Source organism: Adiantum capillus-veneris, chromosome 28 (genome assembly GCF_014529385.1).
Source record: "Adiantum capillus-veneris isolate H3 chromosome 28, ASM1452938v2, whole genome shotgun sequence".
Taxonomy (NCBI): Eukaryota; Viridiplantae; Streptophyta; class Polypodiopsida; order Polypodiales; family Pteridaceae; genus Adiantum; species Adiantum capillus-veneris.
This window is the reverse complement of record NC_140958.1, coordinates 29,132,790-29,155,734: the sequence shown is the minus strand read 5'-3', so window position 1 is coordinate 29,155,734 and position 22,945 is coordinate 29,132,790. Positions and strand designations below refer to the sequence as shown.

The 22,945-nt window shown below is 47.2% G+C and overlaps 1 protein-coding gene across 4 annotated transcripts in view; it reads right to left on the bottom strand.

The window, feature by feature from the left end:
- LOC147420223 (histone-lysine N-methyltransferase ATX5-like) overlaps positions 1-22,945 on the bottom strand; it is a 139,413-nt gene that overhangs the window by 95,148 nt on the left and 21,320 nt on the right. For all 4 annotated transcript variants that reach the window (XR_015187016.1, XM_086504930.1, XM_086504929.1 and 1 more), the window contains 4 exons: positions 2,368-2,509; positions 2,139-2,270; positions 1,962-2,030; positions 1,784-1,852 (listed from right to left, as the gene is read on the bottom strand). Coding sequence is in view for 3 of the 4 variants with exons in the window: in XM_086504930.1 (XP_086361056.1) it covers positions 1,784-1,852; positions 1,962-2,030; positions 2,139-2,270; positions 2,368-2,509 (412 nt within the window). In the remaining variant the exon portion in view is untranslated. The remainder of the gene's footprint in view (positions 1-1,783; positions 1,853-1,961; positions 2,031-2,138; positions 2,271-2,367; positions 2,510-22,945) is intronic.

Below are 22,945 nucleotides of genomic sequence, written 5' to 3'. Positions count from 1 at the left end.
TGTAGTCAGAAACCTCATCCACATACATACCAAACAGAGTAGGAGAGAGCGGGGAACCCTGCTTCACCCCAATAGTGGAATGAACCGCTGTAGATAGGCCCTCTGAGGTGCGTACATGCCCCACTACTGACCTGTACAGTGCCATGACCCCCCAAATGAGCTTTGTGGGTACTCCCATCTCCTGTAATCTGCGCATCAATCTAGCTCTGGGTACGGTGTCAAATGCATTGCGGAAGTCCACAAAGCTGCAATAGATCCGTCTCCCATGTGATTTGCCCTCCTCAATGATGGCTCTGAGTGTCAAGATATGGTCAAGAGTAGAAAAACCTCTCCTGAATCCTACCTACCCGGCTGCGCGTATCCCTTCCCTCACTGCCCATCTACTCAACTGCTGCTCAAGAATGGATGCGTACAACCGTGCCAATGTGTGTCCGATCATGATAGTGCAATAATTCCCAGGCTCCATAGGGTCTCCTGACTTGAAGATAGGTACAATAGTAGATAGGCTCCAAGTATCAGGCAAGCCCTCACACATCGCACAGTTAAACATAACTGCAGAGAGAGAGAGAGAGAGAGAGAGAGAGAGAGAGAGAGAGAGAGAGAGAGAGAGAGAAGAAGAAGAAGAAGAAGAAGAGAATTTTAATGTAGTAGGAAACTATCCCAAGAGACCTTATTGAGAGAGAGAGAGAGAGAGAGAGAGAGAGAGAGAGAGAGATACCCTCAGCCACATCCAGACGGGGAAATCTAAGTTCTCTTATCATGCTTCGGTATCGCCATGGATATCCAAGGCTGATAGGATGATAAGAATTTCTTTGCACATTTTATGAAGCGCCCTATTGCGCGATTTGACAGACATGTTGCACACGCCTGATGAGGTCCTTGGCATAGCATCAGATTATTTTGAGCTCTGACTCACAACACTTTTCTTGCCATTTTGGGATGTGCTCAGTCGAGTCATGCTCTTTGGTCTGCAAAAAATTTTGATGCAGGAGAGATGCCTCCCATTGTGTCATTTGGGCTCATTTCTCTTATACCGAAAGCTAAAGATGCATCTTCCCTCCAATAATGGAGGCGGATCACTCTCATGTCTTCCTTGTCTAAGATCTTGGCCCGCAAGTTTAGTGCGCATTTGAGACCGTTTTTGCCAAAGGTTTCGTGCAGGATCGATCATTTTAGACGACATTTTCACCTTTTATGAGGCTCTTGAGTGGGCATGATAGTCAGGGCAGCTAGTGGCTAGTCTCGTGCCGTTTCTACTGCATGTTCGAGGCTGTGAGGCCACCAATTAGGGTTACCTCTCTTCAAATAATCACTTGGCCTTGACTAGCAAAGTTTTGAAGCTTCCATGAAATGGTCACGACGAAGAATTGAAGCATAAATTTAGGGTTTTTATCAGGGTGATCGTTACTTCCTTGAGGGATGAGCTTTTCTGCCCCCTCATCAGCATTGTCTTTCACCCTTTCTCTGGACAGCTATTTGTTGCTCAGCATGGGACTCTAGTTTTTGGCATTGCAGAGACTGGCCAGCACCAGAGACTTACATTTCAGGGTAAGGTATGTCTTGATCAGCGTCTAGATGCTCATTGGCAACCTATTCGAGTGGTGGGCTCAAGGCAGAAACTGATAAAACCAGGGTGCAAGGCTGAGAAACTACTGTCTAGAAGGGATTTCTGGATACAACCATTAGTAAGAACTGATGAAGAGTGAACCTAGCCTCTTAAAGAGGATAAAGAGGGAACAAAACCCTCCTGAATTGAAAGCAATAAAGAAGACGTTCAACTTACCTTGAGACGCTTGCTGCTAATTTTGTCACATTCAGCATGTATCCAGATTCTGCAGTTATCACATTGCGCCTGAAGACCAAAATAACCTGTTAGAATTCACATACACTGTGTAATAAAGTTCAAACTTTGTAACTGTTATTGACAACAAAATGAGAAAGTTCTCAAAAAGGAAACATACCCAATCACCCTTATCTGTTGGATGCCATACCCTTTTGCATACCCCACAATACTGCCTCGACTTATATAGCTGTCAGGAAAATTTCCAGCAAAAAGACGAATTATTATGACAGCTAATCTTTTTTAGGAAAATGAAAATTCCATACAAGCATGATCGGGTTAATATTCAAACAGGAACCTTAAGGCAATATTTGCAGAGAGCAAGGACATCCAGTTGACTGCTTCTATGCTTTAAATTGTTCCTCTTTAAGGAGATAGGTGCCTCACAACTGCGACAGTTCTTCATCTTCCCATTCTCATTAGAGGGAACCTGTTAACAAACCATAATCTAAGTCTAGAACTCCCACCTAAGTCCATGACATTAATATGAACAGTAGAAGGGAAGCGTTTTTACAATTCATACAAACCTTTGTAAAGTCTGGTTGGAGCTCACCACCACTAGTAGTAGTACTCTTCTCTTCAAAACCATGATCTGCAAGCATTGCCTCAGTGATGGCAAACCTAAAATCACTCGGCTGACACTTGTTGAGGTAAGTCTGCCCTGAGAATCTGAGGAGATCAAAACTCATTTAATGCTTCAGCTATTACAAAATTGCTGTAGAGATCTTACAAACTAAAACTCAAGGTACTTTACAGCTGCTTCAGAATTTCCTTTCACGAATAATGTTTCCTATTATACGTTTACAAGCTAATTACAAGTCAATTATGCTAAAACCAACTTTTTCCAGCCCATTTAAGGTTATGAATTACCAAGCAGCCATTGCTTAGGCTAGCTTCAAATTGAGCTGTCTTGGCAAAAATATGTAGTATCACAACTTGATCATAAAATTATTACAAGAAAACGCCTCTCTCTTTCTTGAAACTCATTTTCAAAACATATATCTATTTACAAGTAGACAACTCTTCATGAACCTATGTTTTTCCATCCGATTTCAGAAGTCCGTTTAAAATTAGTCTTGTGCACCCCATGCTTGCTACTAAACTATTTTTTTAGCCTCCCATGGATCCTCGTCTCATGTTTTCCAAAAGTGTCTTCTTCCAATTTGCTTCTCGGCACTTCCAAAAGCAAACTTAAGAGAGCACAAATATATGATCGTGGTTCAAAGGCAATGGCTAGTACCTACTACTCTAGATAAGTACTAGTACAATACTGGAAGAAAAGATTAGAATGACCATATTAATGCATATATTAGCTCGAAAAAAATCTGGGAGACAAAATTAGATCTAATCAATTCCCTCATTATGTTCCATCGTCAAGTGCACACTCGCTCTGTGTGCCAGACATACTAAACCTACTTTCAGAACCATTGTCAATCTATAGATCCTATGACCTTTGTGAGACGATTCGCAGGACCTGCATGTACTGATGAGCCTGTAAGATTGGTTTGTCAACCTGTATCCCTCCTTGCATGAATGTTTTCACAGGGCAACAATTTTGGCAGACACATAACCATCTACCCTACCCTCTACAAAGGCAACCAAATCAGCCCCTTGCATCAACAATTTCAAGGTCTATTGTCAGCACCAAATGCGGAAGGTAGCTCTTTTCCATTTCAGCCCTGGAACTGCTTCTACAAAGAGTGGCACTGGATATGATTTTTACAAGTGGTCGAGTCATCATTGGAGACAAAATCAGATCTAATGAAAGTTCCTCATTATGTTCCATTGTCAAGTCCACACTCGCTCTGAGTGCCACGTGAACATACTAAACCTATTTTCAGAGCCAATGTCAATCTATAGATCCTATGACCTTTGTGAGACGATTCGCAGGACCTGCATGTACTGATGAAGCTCTTCAGCGACCAATGCAATACTTTCTCAGACAACGCCCGATGCCAGGCATCCTCGGGCATGGATGATGATGATTTTCAGGCTGACATTTGAATCTTTTAGTTTTAGTTTTAGTCTCTCACTTTACTTCATTTTATTTTTGTACCCAGACATTGGATTAGATCCACAAGGATTGTATCAATTTGGTCTCATAGGTGGCCTTTTGAAGACGTTTAATATAACATTTCATTTCATTTGGCCACGATTGAGGAGAGGGGCTATACAGCATCGATGGAGACTACAGCAGAGCATTCAAGCCATACTCTCTCGACATCCAGAGTGCAGATGAGGATGGATTCTAGTAGTAGTAGTATTTTTGTTCTAGTCTTTTTGTACCCAGACATGGTATCAGATTCACAATTTTGTAACAGTTTGGTCTCATAGGTCATTTTGTTTGAAGACGTTAATATAACATTTCATTTCTCTCTCTCGCAGCAGCAGCAGCTGAGTAGATGGGCAGAGAGGGAGGGAATGCGTGCAGCTGAGCAAGCAGGGTTCAAGAGAGGTTTTTCTACTCTTGACCATATCTTGACACTCAGGGCCATCATCGAGGAGGGCAGATCCCATGGGAGACAAATCTATTGTAGCTTTGAGGACTTCCGCAAAGCATTTGACACAGTACCCAGAGCTAGATTGATGCGGAGATTACAAGAGATGGGAGTACCCACAGAGCGCATTTGGGGGATCATGGCATTGTACAGATCGGTAGTAGGCATGTACGCACCTCAGAGGGTCTATCTACATCGGTTCACTCCACTATTGGGGTGAAGCAAGGCTGCCCGCTCTCTCCTACTCTATTTGGTATGTATGTGGATGAGGTTTCTGACTACATTGAGAGAGATGGTGATAGAGGTGCACCGCTGGCACGGACATGGATTTTGCTATTGTTATATGCTGAAAATATTGTGTTAATCTCCGACTCTCCGGAGGGGATGCAACTTCACTTGGATGCTTTGCATAGGTTTGCCCATGCAAGTGGTTTCTCTGTCAACCTTGGTAAAACCAAGGTCATGGTATTTAATACCACCCCACAATGGATCAGGAGGTCAGTGCCCGTATTCACATACGGCCAGGAGACAGTGGAATATACAGATGCTTACACTTACCTTGGAGTGGTTTATAGTGGACCAGAGTTTTCATTGAGGAGAGCAGCAGAGACTAGATTGACTAGAGCCCATTCGGCATTGGGTAGATTGGAGAGGATGTGTTCACAGGTTCAGTTTCAGGAGCCTCGGACGAAGCTTTGGCTCTTTTGACACTTTGGTGGCTTCTGCATTGCTCTATGGAGCTGATATGGGGGCCTTCATTGGATCATCACGGGAGGATAGGTCGCACTGATGGATGGGGGGACATGGAGAAGCCTCTGGTCTCTATGATCTCGCGGCTCATTAGAGCCAAGGCTTCAATACCACGTGACATTATCCGACCATAGCTAGCTGCCCCCCCACTAGTGGTTGAGGCGCTCACCTGATCTGTCTCCTTCATACACCGCATGTGGGAACTTCCCAGAGACAGATACGCCCGCCTTGCACTTGAGTCCTCTCGACAGTTAGCCGTGCAGGGAGATGCAGCATGTTGGCATGGGGAGATGACATCATGGTTCCAGGCGCATGGGTTCAGTATAGATAGATTGCCCCCCTTCCAGTACTCACTGTATGCACCCTCTCTGACTCTTACACAGTCCGAGATCACCAGGCTCATCCACCAGGACCAGACTCAGCTAGACACCAAGAGGACATGAATACAGCCAGCACAGGAGCTGGGCACGAAGATGGCTTTCTACAGAGAGCATCTTCTCCAGCTTACGGCAGACAGTTTTGTGACGAGGCCCAGATACATGGACACCCACTTGTCTCATGGGATACGGTGTGCTATTGGATAGATACGCACATCTTTACACCACCTGCGGATCGAGACTAGGAGATACAGCGGAATACCAACAGAGGCAAGGACATGCCCCCTATGTGACATGGAGCCTGAGACAGAGTTACACTACACATGCCACTGCCCCGTCTACTACAAGATACAAGGCCGCTTCCACTGCTTGTTCAGAGAGGGCTTTGGACCACTCTCCAAAGTCATGAGGCACAAGGATCAAAGATGCATGGGTTTGTTTCTGCTCAAGCTGCGCAGACACAGAGAGAGCCTGATGAGAGGAGAGGCCAGCCAATCTCAAAGACACATCACAGACTTCTTTAGAGCAGACACTGGACACCTCGAGGAGCTACTACCACAGCAAATCTTGTCGCCTCACACCAGAGGCACACTGATTGACCGAGCGACTGAGTTGGGGAGATCTAGACGCCCACGATTGCAGAGGACTACACAACATCAACGGAGGCAAAATCAGAGGATTCGAATCACTTTGGCCCGACATGCACGACGCCCGGTCAGACTGCCAAGATTCACAATCTGAGGAGTATCTGCTAGGTCCTCCTCCTCCATCCACTTCGCATCCAATGCAGGATAGTTCTTGAATTTAACCAAGAACCGCCTTATCACTTTTCCCCGAATCTTTCTGTCTTCATGTACCAATATCTGTTTGGGAACAAGGATCTCCTCGTTTTCTTCCACTTCGGGTTGCTCATCAGGCTCCCCATCTTCGGGCACCGCCTTTAAAAGGTTTCAAGAGACTCACATGAAAAGCATTGTGAATTCTCCAAGTATCGGGCAGCTTCAGTCTAAAGGAGACATCATTTATCTTTTCGGAGATCTGGAAAGGTCCGTGGTATCGCATACTAAGCTTTGGAAAAAGCCTCTCCTTTCCCTTTTTCTTTCTCAAGCGTGCCTTCTCAAAAGGTAAGAGCACCCAATCATTCTCCTTCAATTTCAAATCGCGACGATGGCGATCTACTGCCTTTTTCTGTCTTTCTTGAGATAGTTCTGCAAAGCCTCGCGGACCTTGGCAAGAGCCGTGTCCAAGTCATGCGTGTACTCATCGGCTTCAAAAATCTTATCTTTCGTGCTTAGGAAGGGTGGAACCTTCGTAGCACCTTCAATAATCTCAAATGGCGCCTTCCCCGTCAATGAGTGTATCATGTTATTGTAGGCAAATTCCACCAAAGGTAAATACTTTTCCCATTGAGTCTTCTGATATGAAATGTAAGACTTCAATAAATCTAGTACCACTCAATTGGCAATCTCAGATTGCCCATCAGTCTGCGGGTGGAACGATGACGAGAACTGCAACCGCGTGCCAATGTTCTCCCAAATAGCCTTCCAAAACAAACTCTTGAATCAGGGGTCCCTGTTAGAGACAATCGTCTCGGGCATGCCATGTAATCTGAAGATGTGGGCCACAAATAGTCTCGCTAAGTGATCCGGCTTGACTGTTTTCTTCACTGGAATGAAATGTAAGCTACATCGCTGATCTTTTCTGAAATCTGAAAAGGACCATAATATCGCATATTGAGTTTAGGAAACAAGCGTTCCTTGCCTTTCCTTTTCCTTAACCTGGCCTTTTCAAAGCGCAAAAGTACCCAATCACCAAGTGAAAATACAAGTTCACGACCGTGACAATCAGCAGCTTTCTTTTGCTTAGCCTGAGTCTTCTCAAGAGCAATCTTTATCTTCCTGTATGTTTCATCCATATCTTGCACATACTTGTCTGCCTCAAATATCTTGTCCTTAGTCTGCAAAATGGGCGGGACTTTCTTCCCTCCTTCCACTATCTCAAATGGTGCCTTACCTGTTGACGTATGCGAAGTGTTATTGTAAGCATATTCAACCAATGGAAGATGGTGTTCCCAAGTTGCCTTGTGCTCTGACACATAACATTTGAGCAGGTCCAGAACAATAGAATTTGCCTCTTCTGACTGTCCATCAGTTTGCGGATGAAAGGAAGAAGAGAACTTTAGCGTAGTGCCCATGTTCTCAAACAATGCCTTCCAGAAAAGACTCGTCATACGTGGATCCCTGTCACTGACAATTGACTGAGGCATCCCATGATATTTAAAGATATTGCTCATGAATATCTTGACCATGTGTTCTGGCTTTATCTTCTTCCTAACAGGAATGAAATGGGTCTGCTTACTGAACCTACAAATGATAGTCCAAATCTCATCATTTCCTGTTTGCGTCCTTGGAAGATCAAAGATAAAGTCCATTGCTATACTTTCCCATGGCCTATCAGGGATCGGCAATGGCTACAACAATCCCGGTTGCTTTTGTCTGTCAAATTTGACTTTTTGGCATACTAAGCATGATCTTACAAATGTGTCAACATCTTGACGCAAAGCTGGCCAATAGAAGAATGCCTCAACCCCTTTCACTGTCGCATCAATTCCACGATGCCCAGCATAAGGTGGAGCATGACTTTCCATCAAAATCTTTGGCCGTAACTGTTTAGTAACGCATAACTTTCCATGCATCATGAGAAAGTCATTCTTAAGCATATAGTGCTCATGATGTTGCCCATCAACAAGCTGGTCATAGATCCTTGCAAAATCTGAATCTTCAGCATATTGTGTCTTCATTTCGTCTAGTTCACAATGGTACGGAATTGACACTGCTGAAATTTGGGGCTTTCGTGACAACGCATCAGCCACCACGTTCTTTTTCCCTTGCACATGCACAATCTGAAAATGGAACATTGACAAGATGTTTGCCCATCGCATGTGCTTCTCAGACAACTTCGTCTATGTAAGAAAATATCGCAAGGTTTGATGATCCGTTTGGACAACAAAATCAGCCCCTAGCAAATAGTGTTTCCAACTAGTGAGAGCATGAATTACTGCCAGCAATTCTTTCTCATAGACTTGCAAGTTCTTTTCAGTCTTCAAAAGAATTCTGCTCTCATATGCGACTACTCGGCCATTCTGCATTAGAACTGCACCAAGACAATGGCCACACGCATCACATTGAACCACAAAAGGTTTAGAAAGATCTGGCAAAATAATTACCGGATCTGAAGTCAGCTTCTCTTTCAAGTGTTTGAACGCTAAAATTTCCTTGGCTGTCCACTTGAAAGTAACTCCTTTTCCTTGCAGTGCATGGAGTGGAGAAGCAATCTCAGCAAAATTTCGGATGAACCTCCTGTAATAGGAACATAAGCCTAGAAAGCTTCGCATGTCATGTACGGACTTCAAGTCTGGCCATGACCTAATTGCTTCCACTTTAGCGGGATCCATGCGTACCCCATCCTTTGAAACAATGTGCCCAAGGAAGTGAATCTCTTGCAAAAAGTACTCACTTTTCTTCGCATTAATGAGTAGCCTATTCTTGCGTAGCTCATTGAAAATTGCGGTCAAGTGATCCCTATGCTCCTCTTCAGACTTTGAGTAGACAATCATGTCATCAAAGAAGGTACCCACGAAGTTTCTATGTGGTCTAAAAATTCTGTCCATCATTCTATTAAATGTGGCAGGAGCATTTGTGAGACCAAATGGCATGACAAGAAACTCATAGAGACCAAATGTTGTCGTGAACGCAGTCTTATGGACATCTTCTGGCCTAATGCGTATCTGATGGTACCCGCTCTTTAGGTCTATTCTTGTAAACAATGACGCTCTCTCAAGCCGATCAAGAATGTCATCTATCCTCGGTATGGGGAACCTGTTCTTGATGGTATTCTTATTCAAGGCGTGATAGTCAATGCACATGTGCCATGAACCATCCTTCTTCTGCACTAAGAGTACAGGCGAACAAAAAGGGGATGAACTGGGCTGAATTAGCCCCTTCTCTAAAAGCTCGTTGACCTGACCCATAATCTCTTTCTGCTGGGCTGCACTAACCCTATATGGTGGTCTATTCGGTGGACTAGAACCTGGCACAAGATCTATAGTATGATCCTCACGTCTCTCAGGAGGTAACTCCCCTGGCAAAGAGTCCGAAAAACAATCACTGAAACCACTCAAAAAAGTTGACCTGTCTGAAGCATAGCCTGTTCATCGCTCCCTTGACCATTCACAAACGGTTCCTGTCCTGCTAAAGCAAGTTGCTTTGGATCATTGGACACCGCTAGTTGCTCAACCACATGGGCTTTCCCTCGAGCATCATGAGTCCTCTGCGCATTGAAATCTCCTTTTTCTGCAACAGCTCAGTCATGCCCTGTGTAGGAGGCTAAAAACCCTGTGTCGGAGCCTGTAAGAATTCCTACATCCTTGGGTTGTTAGCCAACTGCTGAAACATGTCCATGCAGCAACGCAGTTGAGTTCTAAACAACCTATCCTCTTCTTGAAGAGTTGAAGGAACTTTCTCCGTGCCATGTGAGGAAGATCCCTCTCCAGGTACTTGGTCTCTCTTCTCTGCCATAACGACAAGCTCTGTGTTGCTTTCACCCACAACAATCCACGCTGCACTTTTTGAAGAAAAAGTGACTATCCCGTCGATGGAACCATATAACCGGCCCGTACAACGTAGAGGGCGGTACTATTTCAATTACCTGTAAACTTTACACAGAGCACTGAGAAGGGAAGAGAACACAGTTGCGTCCAGCGACTAGAATGTCACTGCGCACACGAGACCAACACCCTGTAGGCCCCAAAGACTGGCGCCCCTTTCGGTATTTCTTTAATTTAGAGAGAGAGAATTACAAAAAGAGCCCCTGGAAGACAACACCTGCATCCAGCTAGTACGCTCCAGATTCGGTAAAATTTCGGCAACCTAACGGTACCGAAATCAATCCGAATTAGTTTCTAAGGTAGGCCCTCTGTTCCACGGACATATTCCCTCAGTCGGGAGCACAAAACAGTAAATTGCAGGTCGCTGTAATTTCTGGTTCAGCCCTGTTTTTGACCTGATTTGGGCACACGACTGTCCCTGCACTGTTCCCTGCACCTTGGGCTAAGTGCCCCTTGATTCTGGAAACATTTTGGGCTCAAAACAGCCCCAAAATAGAGTAAAAAACAGCAAGCGTACAATGCTGAATTTACTGCGCAATCGAGAGGTTATCACCCTCTCGTGTACCTGCTTTGGTGCAGTAGCTAGCTACACCGGTTCCTGTGCAAAGAGGCTCTTGCCTCGGCACGAAAGCATATTTCCCCACAGCTGTACATAGGTCAAATGAGAAGCCCACTAGTGGGGCATAACATACTGTACGTAGGGGAGAAAGAGAGTAGTATGTAGCGTGCGGGGCATCACTCCCGTCACCATATTGTGCATAGGGGGCAAGGTAAGCATTCCATAGCTTCTGTACCTGCTACAATCCACCTCAGGCTGAAAATGGCGCCCTCTTTGTTGATATGCAGCTCATTTTTGACTCCCAGAGTGGCAGAATCGCTCACAGGCTGACACGTCGCCCAGTTTCCGAGTTTGGGCTTTCCCTACTAAAAATATCTCAACTGGTGTGTCAGTTGACTTGGCAGCAGAGCAATAAAATGTTCCCCTTGTCATTCCAAAGCTAATGACGCGAACACATTTTCCGGTCAAAAATAGCAGTTCCCTAAATTTTAGGAGATGCTTCCATGGAGTCCCTATCGGTCTCCTGACCATCATTGAAGACTACCATTTGACCAACATCTACAATGTGGGTTAATTTACTGGCCCCTTTCAACTTATAAAGTTGCAGTGACTTGACGAGTGGCCCAAATTCCAGTTTGGCACACACGAGCTTCCATACTCATCAGAATTCAGTGCTAACTGGCCCGGGCAGTCCCTGTCTAACCGACCTAGATCCCCGATGTGAGAAACCCATTTGGCTGTAGCCGTTTCACACTGGCCATGCAATGTCCACTTGCACCTTTTCAAGGGTTCCGAGACAAACAAGTAAAAATAAAATAAATATATCTAATACTTATTTACGGAAGGCAACAGGAAAAATACACCTCCTGGTGACAATTGGCCCCATAGACGGGCGCCCCTTTCGGTATTTCTTTTTGTACTAATCTGTTGCACAAAGTACACTGAGTGGTTGGGTCTCACTCTCAGACTCTGCGTCCAAATGCTCTAAGAAGTGAGAGGCCAACTACACTTATAAATAGTTACAAGGGATGCCAAAAGCAGAGCCCCAAAAGCTGTCCATAAAAAGCTGCCCCAAAAATAGGCTTACAAATAAAGCACTTCAAAATTAAAGCTCTTTTTCTCTCTTGCTAATAGCGTGGAATAAAGCAGCTATTTGCGTAAGATTTCAGCCTGCATTTACGTAGAAGAAAAGCTGTCGTACTGCTGCTTTTCCGTACCCTGCCTGCCACCTGTCAGTTCAGTACGCAATCTTCCACGTCAGCAGCCCGCAGAATCCCCCGCGTTTTCCGGGAGTAACCGTATGCTGCTCCCACGTCACCACTTCAGCAAGGCGGTGTGTGTGTGTACCGGGTAGCCACGTCACCAGTTTGTGACATTGAGCTTTGAGTGTGCTGCCACACCAGAGTCTGTATCAGTTCTTTGAGATAGTCGAGTCATATGTTCTGGTCTGTTGTTGTGCCTTTGTGAGCTCTATTGATGTCTATTGTTTCCTTTCTTTTCAGTCTGTTTGAGTGAGATTGTCACGCACATTGCACTGAGGACCACCCACTGTAGAGAGCATGACACATTATCCGCGCTACAGGTGCTCTCATTTTGGCGATCACGGTGGGACCTCAACTGAAGTCTCACTCTCTGTGAGAATACAAACAGTGAAGCTAGTGGTTTTTTACTAGGCTTCACCTATTTTGCCTTGCACTGTGTGGTCTGCTGGTCTAGTCTCCTCTCACCCTGGTCCACTCTCGCCCTAGTCCAACTAGTCCTTGTCCCTGGTCTAGTCCTTCCTCGTCCTTGTCCAGCCAGGTCCAATCACTCGCCTTGGTCTAGTGGAGATTGGACCAGTTTTCAGCAAGTTACAACAAGTACTAAGGTCTTCGTGCCAAGGCTTGTGTGGCTTTTGGTTACTGCATGACACATACAAGGCAGTCCAAAGAGCGACAAAGCCCATTACTCAGTCCTCTGAAGTACTACCACAAGAAACGTCAACCCTTCGTGCCAAGTAGAAGTCTACCAGCTCCAGTACCCCTACCTTCCCCTACAGCTACCTCCATTCCGTCAACAAGTTCTACACCTCCCCAGTTACCCAAATCAATAAACTTCTTATCCCCTGTGTTACAACAAGCTCTAGTGCAACAAGCTCTTGTACAAACAGCCATGGAGGAGCTCACAAGTGTTCTAGCTAAGGTGAATATTAAGTTTCCTACTTTCAAGGGTCTCTCCTCAGAGGATGCTGACGACCATGCCCGGAGGTTTGTTTCTCTCTGCAGAGGTCGTGGCCTCAACCGAGAAGATGCCTACTTAGTACTCTTCCCATCTACCTTGGATGGTTTAGCAGACAAGTGGTACAGTCAATTTGCAGAGAACCACTTTGCGACTTGGACTACTTTACGACAGCAGTTCTGTGCAGCATTCAGGCCAGGCGACTACCAGGAAAAGGTTTTGGAAGAGTTGGCCAACATGGTGCTCCAGCCAGAGGAGACTTTTGCAAAGCTCATGACTAAAACCAAGTCTCTCGTTGCCAAGCTTCCTCAGCAACTAGGGGAATTTATGGTTAAGAAGTGGGTGGAGAAGACTCTTCCTAAAACTTCCCAGCAAAAACTCCGAGAAAGTCTCCGACCTGACGCAACTCTGGAGGAGTTTGTCGTGGCTGCTACTAGGATAGAGGGAGCTAGGAAGCTGTTCACCAACTCCCCTCAGGTAGAGACCACCTCAGCGTTTTCGGAAAGTTCTTTTGATCCGTTAACTTCTTTACACAGGGAATTGGAAGCCCTAAAGTTACATCGAGCTCTTCAAGAGGAGAAATCAATCTCTCTCAAACAGGAGAAGCCCCCACATCACGAGGCTTTGGATCGAATCAAGAGAGAGCTAGAAGAGCTCCGGTCTCAGCAGGAGACTAAAGCTATGGTATGGTACAGCTCGTGTCGCTCTCCAGGACACCCTCCACAGGACTTTCCCCTGCGGGCTTACTGCCACTTCTGCGAAAAGGCTGGGCATGAGGACAAGGACTACTACTACCTCAAGGGATTGCCACATATACAGCAAAGTCTTGGTCCTACTCTTCAACAAGGGCCAGCACTTGCATCCAACATGGTTTCTCCCTGTGGCCATCCACACCATATGCCACCTTTGCTGACAGCCCCTCCTATGCAAGGTATGCAGAGCACTTTTCCCTCTCAGAGCTTTTATCATACCCATGCTCCCTCATCACCTCAAAGCTTCTATGTCTCCACCTCCAACTCAATGCACCAGGAGCAAGGACCACCTCGCCCTTCGACTCGCCCTTTGAATCGGCCCATTTTGTGCTACAGATGCAGGGAATATGGGCATTACCAAAGCAAATGCCCCTTGCCAGAAGGGTCCCCTCCTTGCCGTCATTGCCCCGAAACGAAGGATCACTACAGTAAGGATTGCCCTAAAATTCGTGCATCCACGGCTTCGAACCCAAGTCAAAGCCAGAATGAGTTTACCTTTCCCAAGCTCAATTTGATAGCAGTTAGCACCGTTTCTCAGCCGCCCCCTTCTACCCACGTGGTTACCCCTCAAAATAAGCTGCCGCACTTGGCAGAGGAGCCATCGGGCGTCCTCACCCGAGCCTAGAGAGCCGCCTCGGTCTTAGCATTCCAGCAAGTTCAACTCCCCCACACAGTCTCACACCAGTGGATACCCTGCCTGCAGCTGTTAACAAGCCATCCCCCAGTGCCATGAAAGAATCCAAATCTTTGCTCTCCGATATTGATGAAGCTTTATTGGAAGCAGTTTCCGATCTACAAAGGTACCTGAGAAACCACTGGTAGAACAGGAAAAGCTTACACCAGAGAGTCTTGAAGAACACCTTCCAATAAGTGTCCCTCTATGACATGCTGCGACTAGATGCAAATTTTAGAAGTGACACCCTTGCTGTTATTCAGTCACTTTATCCTGGAGCAGGTCCTAGTGGCGGGCACCTCCCAATGTGACCATCAGAGTCCTATATGATATCCAATCCCGCTGCTCCACTCACTGATTATAGAAGCCCTCACCTGACAGTGTCCGTTTTGGGTCGGCAATTCTCAAGAGTGATAGTGGATGGTGGATCTGGCATCAACCTGATGCCCGAGTTCACTATGTTAGCTCTAGGTCTACAGCCTACTCGCCCTGCTCCCTTCACAGTTACATTGGCCGACCACAGACAGTCTACCCAGTGGGCATAGTGGACAATGTGCCTCTGCAGGTACAAGACTTTACTTTTAACTTGGATTTTGTTGTGGTTCGTCTTCCCCAGGTTGAGGGCGGATTTCCCTTGCTCATTGGAAGACCATGGCTACGACACACTAAAGCACTTCATGATTGGGGAAATGACGCATTGTGGATACATATTTCTGGCCCCCCGATGCAACCCATTCTCTTAGAAGGAGGTATGGATCCAGTGGTGCAGCAAGTTTCTTTGTCAATGGAAACCAACCCTGAACAAGAACAGCCTACTACACCTGAAGGGTCAGACGAAGATCTGTTGAAGTGGTTGGAGGCTACCAAATCTATGCGTTGTTATGGAGTCTCTATTCACTCTTTGATTGAAGGTACACCCTCTTCAAATGTTTCCACAGTAACTAAACCTAATGAGCCACCTGAGCCTATGAAGAAGCATAGAAGCAGTAAGAAATCTCCTCTACAGGAGTTCACCCCCCCTCTAACATCAACCCCTTTGGTGTCTGCTTCTCCGACCAGAACAAAGCTCTCCTCTGTGTCTAGCAAACTCCCTTCACAGAGCCCATCCTGCAAGATGGATTCCAAGATCATTATAGTTGTCTTGCTCATGATAGCTGTGTGCTCCTTACTTGCCCCTATCTACCCCTATCCCCTCGACCCTACACACAATCAAAATGCCCACATCCTTAGGGTTCACAGTTGTGGCAAAGAGATCATCAAGAGCGCCGAACATTGTTGTTCCCATCATCTACAAGAGAGTCACCAAAACAAAAGAGAGCAGGCACTAATGTTGTCCCCTGCTGCTGTAGGCTCCTGGCGGCGGGCCCTCCTCCATTGGTGCTGGCTCCTGCATTCAGTTGTTCAGCGGTTGGTGGAGGTGGAGCTGGGCCGAGAGCAGCTGCAAGTGAGCTCCATCATCTCCGCCATTCCTCGTCCCCCTCCTCACCTCGCCCCCCTCACCAGCCCTCGTCCCCCTCTCTCTCCCTCGCCCTAGTCCCCTCTCATCAGCCCTCGCCCCTACCTGGTGCCACCTCGTCCCTGCCCACAGCTCTCACCCCCCTACCCACTCCTCGCCCCTGCCACACATGGCCCGAAAGAATCCTTTGCTGCTTCTCATCACCCTCTCCCACGGGTACTTTCACAGTGTGTAACCTCTTGTCTTCAGCTTGAGAAGACAAACCTTCTATAATTTAAAAATCAAGCGGCCCTCTGGCGTTGTTTCCTTGTTCACAGAAGCAGGAGAGCGACACAAAGGGAGAGAGCAAGTTTTCTGTATTTCCTTGTGGCTTTCAAGCATTCACCTCGCGGTCATCCTGTTGCTTCATGCTTTTTGTTCTGCAATCATTATGGAGCTTAACCTTAATTGCGGCGTTACTCGGGCTTATGGTCATCCCTCTTTTGGAGAATAGTGTTGTTGCAATAAGATGCAAGGTTCATCTGTAAGCATGAACCAGGACATTTTTCTATCAGTATGGTTATGGAGGATAAAGATGCGCTGGATCCAAACCAAGCATATCTCTTTGCTGTGGAGCCTCATTCTGTTTTGCCGATAGGGATTCTTGGACTAGGCAATCATACTAGGTTCTGGCCTATGCAAAGGCTTAAGGCGTTGGCAAGCAGTGCAATGTTTTAACTCCACTTTCGAGGCATGTAAGGTTAGGGTTGGGCCTAGAACCTGCTTCACGAAAGATGTACGGACGCAGTACCTAGTGCTTCTCTTTCACACTTTCAGTATTCCTCTCACCGAGACGGTGAGCGGTCTTGTGGCGGGCAACCTGTAGCAGGCTACAGTGTCACTTTCACTGGACACTCAGTTAGTACAGTTGGTCTGGTCTGGACGGACTCTCTGGGCTGGGCAGTGACACGTGGCAGGATACGGACGGTGGTCTAGTGGACATCGTGGCCAGGGGTCCAGCATCGTCGTCTAGAGCATTGAGTCTATACACAGAGCACGTCTTCACCATCCCGGCACATCTGAGCCTCGACACCCCCATTGTACCCGTGAGTCCTGGGCTGGAGCTCTAAGTGTGCTGCCACGCGTGAGTCTGTATCAGTTCTTTGAGATAGTCGAGTCATATGTTCTGGTCTGCTGTTGTGCCTTTGTGAGCTCTATTGATGTCTATTGTTTCCTTTCTTTTCAGTCTGTTTGAGTGAGATTCTCACGCACATTGCACTGAGGACCACCCACTGTAGAGAGCACGACACATTATCCGCGCTACAACGGCCACTAGATGAACTCACTCAGATACTGACAGAGCGCTCCATGATGCATCAGAGGCATATCCCCACAGCTAGCCCACACGAAGCCGATCTGGGAGCATGCCCCAGAACAGTTGGTATGATGAGGAGTGTAGAGAGACGAGGATCAAATTACAGAGGGAAGTGCTCATGGGTATTACCACACATAGACAATCACGGATTATCTTTCGCCGCCTAGTGCGACGAAAGAAAAGGGCTTATCTATCTCAACTAGAGCGGGATCAGTATCAATTATTTATAAGTCACGACTCAGGCGAAGCATGGAGGCTATTCCACGAGCATTCACCACCACCAGCGGTCACCTCCATTGAGACATGGGGGGAATATGCCACATCTCTCTACACAGCATCAGGGCAACCACCTCTGCCGGGGACCCACGAGACACATGCCCGAAGACATGTTCTTTCTTTACTGCCGAGAGGGTAAGGAAAGCCATTGACAGGACGAAGACAAGGAGAGCACATGATCATGATGGTCTAGTAGCAGAGCACTTCATTGAAGTTCATCCATGCTAGAGATATGCTTGCAGAGCTCCTGGCTATGATGTTTAATCAAGCCATGTATGAAGGCTTCCCGGAGACTTGGAGTATGTCTACGATTGTGCCTATTTTCAAGTCAGGAGATCCCATGATTCCCGCGAATTATTGCACCATCATGGTTGGTCACACATTAGCTAGGTTATATGCATCCATTCTTGAGCAGGAGCTGAGTAGATGGGCAAAGCGAGAGGGCATAAGAGCACCAGGGCAAGCAGGTTTCAGGAGAGGTTTCTCCACTCTTGACCAGATTCTGACACTCAGAGCAATTATTGAGAAGGGTAGACACCATGGCAAGAGGATCTATTGTAGCTTTGTGGATTTCCGCAAAGCTTTTGCACACTGCCGAGAGCCAGACTTATACGCAAACTACAGGACATGGGTGTGCCTACAGAGCTGATATGGAGTATTATGGCTCTATACAGGACAGTGATGGGGTTGGTACGCACCACTGAGGGAATGTCTGACATGGCCCACTCCACTATTGGAGTAAAGCAAGGATGCCCCCTATCCCGGACTCTTTTTGGGATGTATCTGATGAGTTTTCGGACTATGTGGAGCGTCAAGGGGACAGGGGGGCTCAGCTAGCAGGGACATGGATTCCGCTGTTACTATATGCTGATGATATTGTGCTAATTTCTGACTCTCCAGAGGGCATGCAGCGTCATTTGGATGCTCCGCATACATTTTCTCATGACAGTGGATTGTCTGTCAATCTGCGGAAAACCAAGGTTATGGTGTTCCAACACCACACCACAGTGAGTCAGGAGGTCGGCACCCACATTTACGTATGGCCATGAGATTGTGGAGTACACAGATGGCGGACCAGTGTTTTCACTAAGGAGAGCATTAGAGACTAGACTGACGACAGCATATGCAACTTTGGGAGGACTGGAGAGGATGTGTTCGCAAGTTCGGTTTCAGGAACCGCGAACAAAGCTTTGGCTTTTTGACACTCTAGTGACTCCAGCTATGCTCTATGGAGTTCAGGTATGAGGACCCTCAGTAGACCACCATGGGAGATCTGGCAACACAAATGGATGGAGATGTATGGAGAGGCCTCTGGTCCCTATGAACGTTCGGATGATTCGGGCTAAGGCCTCAGTATCACATGAGATTATCCGAGCCGAGCTAGCCGCCCTGTAGGTGCAGTGGAATGAATGTTTGAACTTTGCTCAAGATGAGTGCTCCGAACTGTGCTCAAGGTTCCTTTTTGTTCTTATGGAAGGGAGAGCCTTCCGTTCTTAATGAGAGAGTGCAATGATCACAAACAAAGTGAACGGACATTGTGCGTGCAAGTGTATGAGACTGAGAGATAGAGAGAGAAGAGAAATACGACACCGGAGACGTTGTAAAAACCTCCTCCGAAGGCCCCACTCTCGTTGGCGAGAATGGTCTACTATTGATTGCACAAATTGGTACAATCTGAATACATGTGACTGATGCAAGTCTAGGCTAGATCGATGACGACGACGGGGATGATGAGACCGATCTAAGATTTGCTACTCATTATCTGCTGTCCAAAACGCTAATGGGCTGAAATCTGCCGCAAATCCAAAACGTTGGTTTTGGGGCTGATTTCTGCTGGTCTTTGTCGCTGAAAATCTGCAGGTCTTAGGGCTGAAAACTGATGTTCTTTAGGGCTAAAACTGATGGTCTTTTTGGGCTGAACTACCGGTCTTTGTCTGCTGAAAATGGCGGGTCTTATCTGCTGAAAACGCTAGGCCAGAAGTGGGCAATGATGGAGATCTAGAAACGCCACTGATGGGGGTGTGTGTGTGATCATCATCTTGATGAAAAACGCCAAGGGGCTGATGTCTGTGGCGATGGATACTGCTGAAAACGCCAAATGCTGGAAGCTAGGCGATGATGTCCAAAAACGCTAGGCTTGCTTGTTGGAGAAAACGCTAGGTTGATGGATCTTCTTGCTTGGAGGGAAATCCACCAAGGGGTTCTTGCTTGAGAAGTTGCCTGTTGAGTTTGGCTCCTGCTGCCTCTTCTGCCATTTAATGCTAGTCTAGGTTTGCTTATATACAAACTTACTCAAATTGCCCTACCTACTTTCCAACAAAAGTCACTTAAAAATAATAAGTGAAAAATGTCAAAAATAGGTAAAATAGGCTAAATGCACTAGAAAATTCCCCTGAAGGATTTTGATGGATTCTGATGGGAATGCTTATGATCATGCTGTGTGCAACCACAGGATATGCATCTACACTAAGTGACTGGGCATGTACGGTCTACGAATAGACTCACAAAAGTGCCAGATCACTTCTAATCTAGACTGACTGGACTGAACTGAACCCTGGTCATGCTGTAGCTTGTTGCCCACGGACACATAGGGTTGGATGTGTCACGTGACATCCCCTCCTTTTCAAAATGAGGTACTGATACCGAATTGTATGGCGTCAAGGGAGATCGCCAATAGCATCTTGATACCGAACTGTATGGCGTCAAGGGAGATCGCCAATAGCATCCGGAATCCTGGAAGGGACTCGTCGCCGACCCACTCTGATGTGTCGGTCGTGCGGTACTTGAACTTCATAAAGGTCTGCAACGCTTGCTTCTTTGGGCCGCGCCGAAAGCGACACAAAGTCTTCTGTGGCTCCTTAAATGCTTCAACTTCGTCGAGAGTCGTGCTTCTTTCTTCTTCAAGAATCTCCATGGCTAAAAATTCCTGAAACCATTTCCAACACAAAACCATGAACATACCTATTCCATGTAAAGTGAGTGGAAAAAATCCGGTCGTCCTAATAGACTGTGCATGCAATGTAGATGAACAAAGAGACGGAGTGCCAAACCGTTCACCACAAACACGCAAACAATGAGATCGAATCTTTCTCTTAGGATCTAGAGCAATCAACTGTGGCAATTCACAACGGAAATGCCCATGCTTGGTGCTCATCTTTCATGTGCTCGTTCTACGAATGTGTCATGCCAAGGAAGAGACATGGAATGTGACTTCCGTACATACATACTTTTCAGCTTTTTATGAACAATCCGCATACATCCGTGCTCATTCATGAGTGAAACGTGCTCAACGTACAATATGTCATGCCTAGGAAAAGGGATCACATAAAGACGTTGACTAAAATACAGGAAACGATCACGAATGAAACACTCGAACAATGTGTGCGTATCAATCATGCGAACACATAATACTTCCTGTAAGGGTTCTTTGGACCTAGGCTCGAGAGCCAAGATCGCTGCTTCCTTTTTTTTCCGAGAAAAAGATCCTTCTATTAGTTAATGAAACTGCCCATAGGGCTATAACCACCTCTTCAAGAGAGGGCTACAACAACCATGATGGGGAGACTCTCCCAATGAAAAAACCATCATATGTACAATGGGGCTAAATCAAGAAATGGGGGGAGGGAAAAGCCACACAGGTGGTCGGTAGTGCCATCGGAGTACACCCTGGACCATGGTGTAGAAAGGCCCAGGACGCCATAGTCGAAGGAAAGCCTCTTTGCGCTCCCGCATGCGGTTGGAGCTGCCCTGTAGTCTCTCGAGCTGTCCTCTGAGAGTGTGGATCAGCTCTAGCCAAAGATCGCGAACAGTCTCTGCTGGTGGCACAGGGCGAGCCTCAAAGATGAGCTCCCAACACTCCTCTCTCTCACTGCACCACTCCTGTGGAGTAAGCTCTGTGGCAGGCTGGAGTGTAGGTCGCCCCTCTTGCATCACTATCATCCTGCTGATGGAAGATAGCTCAAACTGAAGTGCCGGGCCCGTGAGGGTGGACCAAGCCGCTGCTCCCCAAGTGTACTGTCGAGCCGTGGAAAGAGTAGGCATCAGCCAAAGAACTCGAAGCCACAACTGCTGTGCCAAAGAATAGTCCCAAAGACAGTGACGCTGACTCTCCAGAAGATGGTCACAAGCTGCACATGCGGCCGAGAGACCACTATGCACTAGCCAGCTCCCAACTGCTGTAGCTCTGTGTGCGACCAGCCACCGAAACAAGGTGACTCGCCTCGCCTGTCTGGAGTCCCACAACCTCTCCCAGAAGGCTACCAAGAACTCAGCTGTGAGACCCTCCTCATGCCAATGAGGTGTTGCAACGGGGCGGGCCTCTCTCTGTGCTGCTAGTATATGACGTCCCAGTCAAACAGTGTACTGAAAGAACGGGACACCTGAGTGGTCTGCAGAAGAGAAAGGGTCCCTCCAAAGCCACTCACCAGGATCCCACTGTACTCGTGCCAGTGGACAGCACTCCCAAGCCCACAGCCTCCAGTGTCCAGTCTCAAGAGCTACTCGGTCAGGATCGATGACACAAGTCCTCCCACAGATGCCCACCACTCGGATCCTTTGAAAACAGCACTCTGCCACCTGCGCGGCCTCTACTGCAACTCGCTGTAAGCGTCCCTCACCTTGTAGCTCGAAGAAAAGGCATGGAACAGTCTCTGAGCAGGCCCGGACTCAGATGAGAACCTCCAGTCGTGTGAAGGCTCCCATCCACCTGGGTGCTACTGGCTCGAGAGACGTAAGCCACTCAGCTGGAACTGCCTCTGAGATGTCCTGGCACATGCTCTGCACCCCTTTCATGCCCTATAGCTGGAAACCGTGCACCTCCTCTGACAAGCCTAAAAACTCTAACCAGTCACCTAAAGAGCGCGTTGGACCTTCTACCATAGGACCCCAGGAAACATGAGGCCGACTACCAACCAAGTGGCCTCTCTGAGTGCTAACCATGGGGTTCCAAACAAGGGGCTGTCGTAGGCGCTCCTCCGTGCAAGCAGGCTGTCGCTGCTCCATGCCTCGCCGCAAGAGCTCCCAAGATCGAAGCAAACTCACAGCGAAGCGATCCTCCAATCTCCTGCTCAAACCAACTCTACGCATCTCTGTGAAGATCCATTTGGTCGAAGGTCGCCAGGGGCCTCCAGCCTGAGGCACCCTAGCACGAAGCCGCTGTAGCAAGGACTCCTTCCAGGGGGCTCCTCACCTGGAAGAAGTCCTCTGACTATGAACTTCCCAAGAAGGGCTTTGCTCTGCTGTGTTGGGTCAATGATCCCAAGCCCTCCCTGTGAACAAGGAAGAGTGATGACCTGCCAAGCCACTTTGGCTCGGGCTATCTGAGTGTCACGTCCTGACCAAAGGAAGTTCCTGATCAGCCTCTCTACCTGGCTGATACAACTCGAGAAGATCCAGCAAGAAGTGATGTACCACATAGTCACCAACAACACCTGGTTGGCCACTACTACTCTGCCAATCAAAGAAAGTCGTGTTGAGCTCCAGTGTAACAACTTCTTCCTGATAGACAGGAGGAGGGGAGCAATCTGCT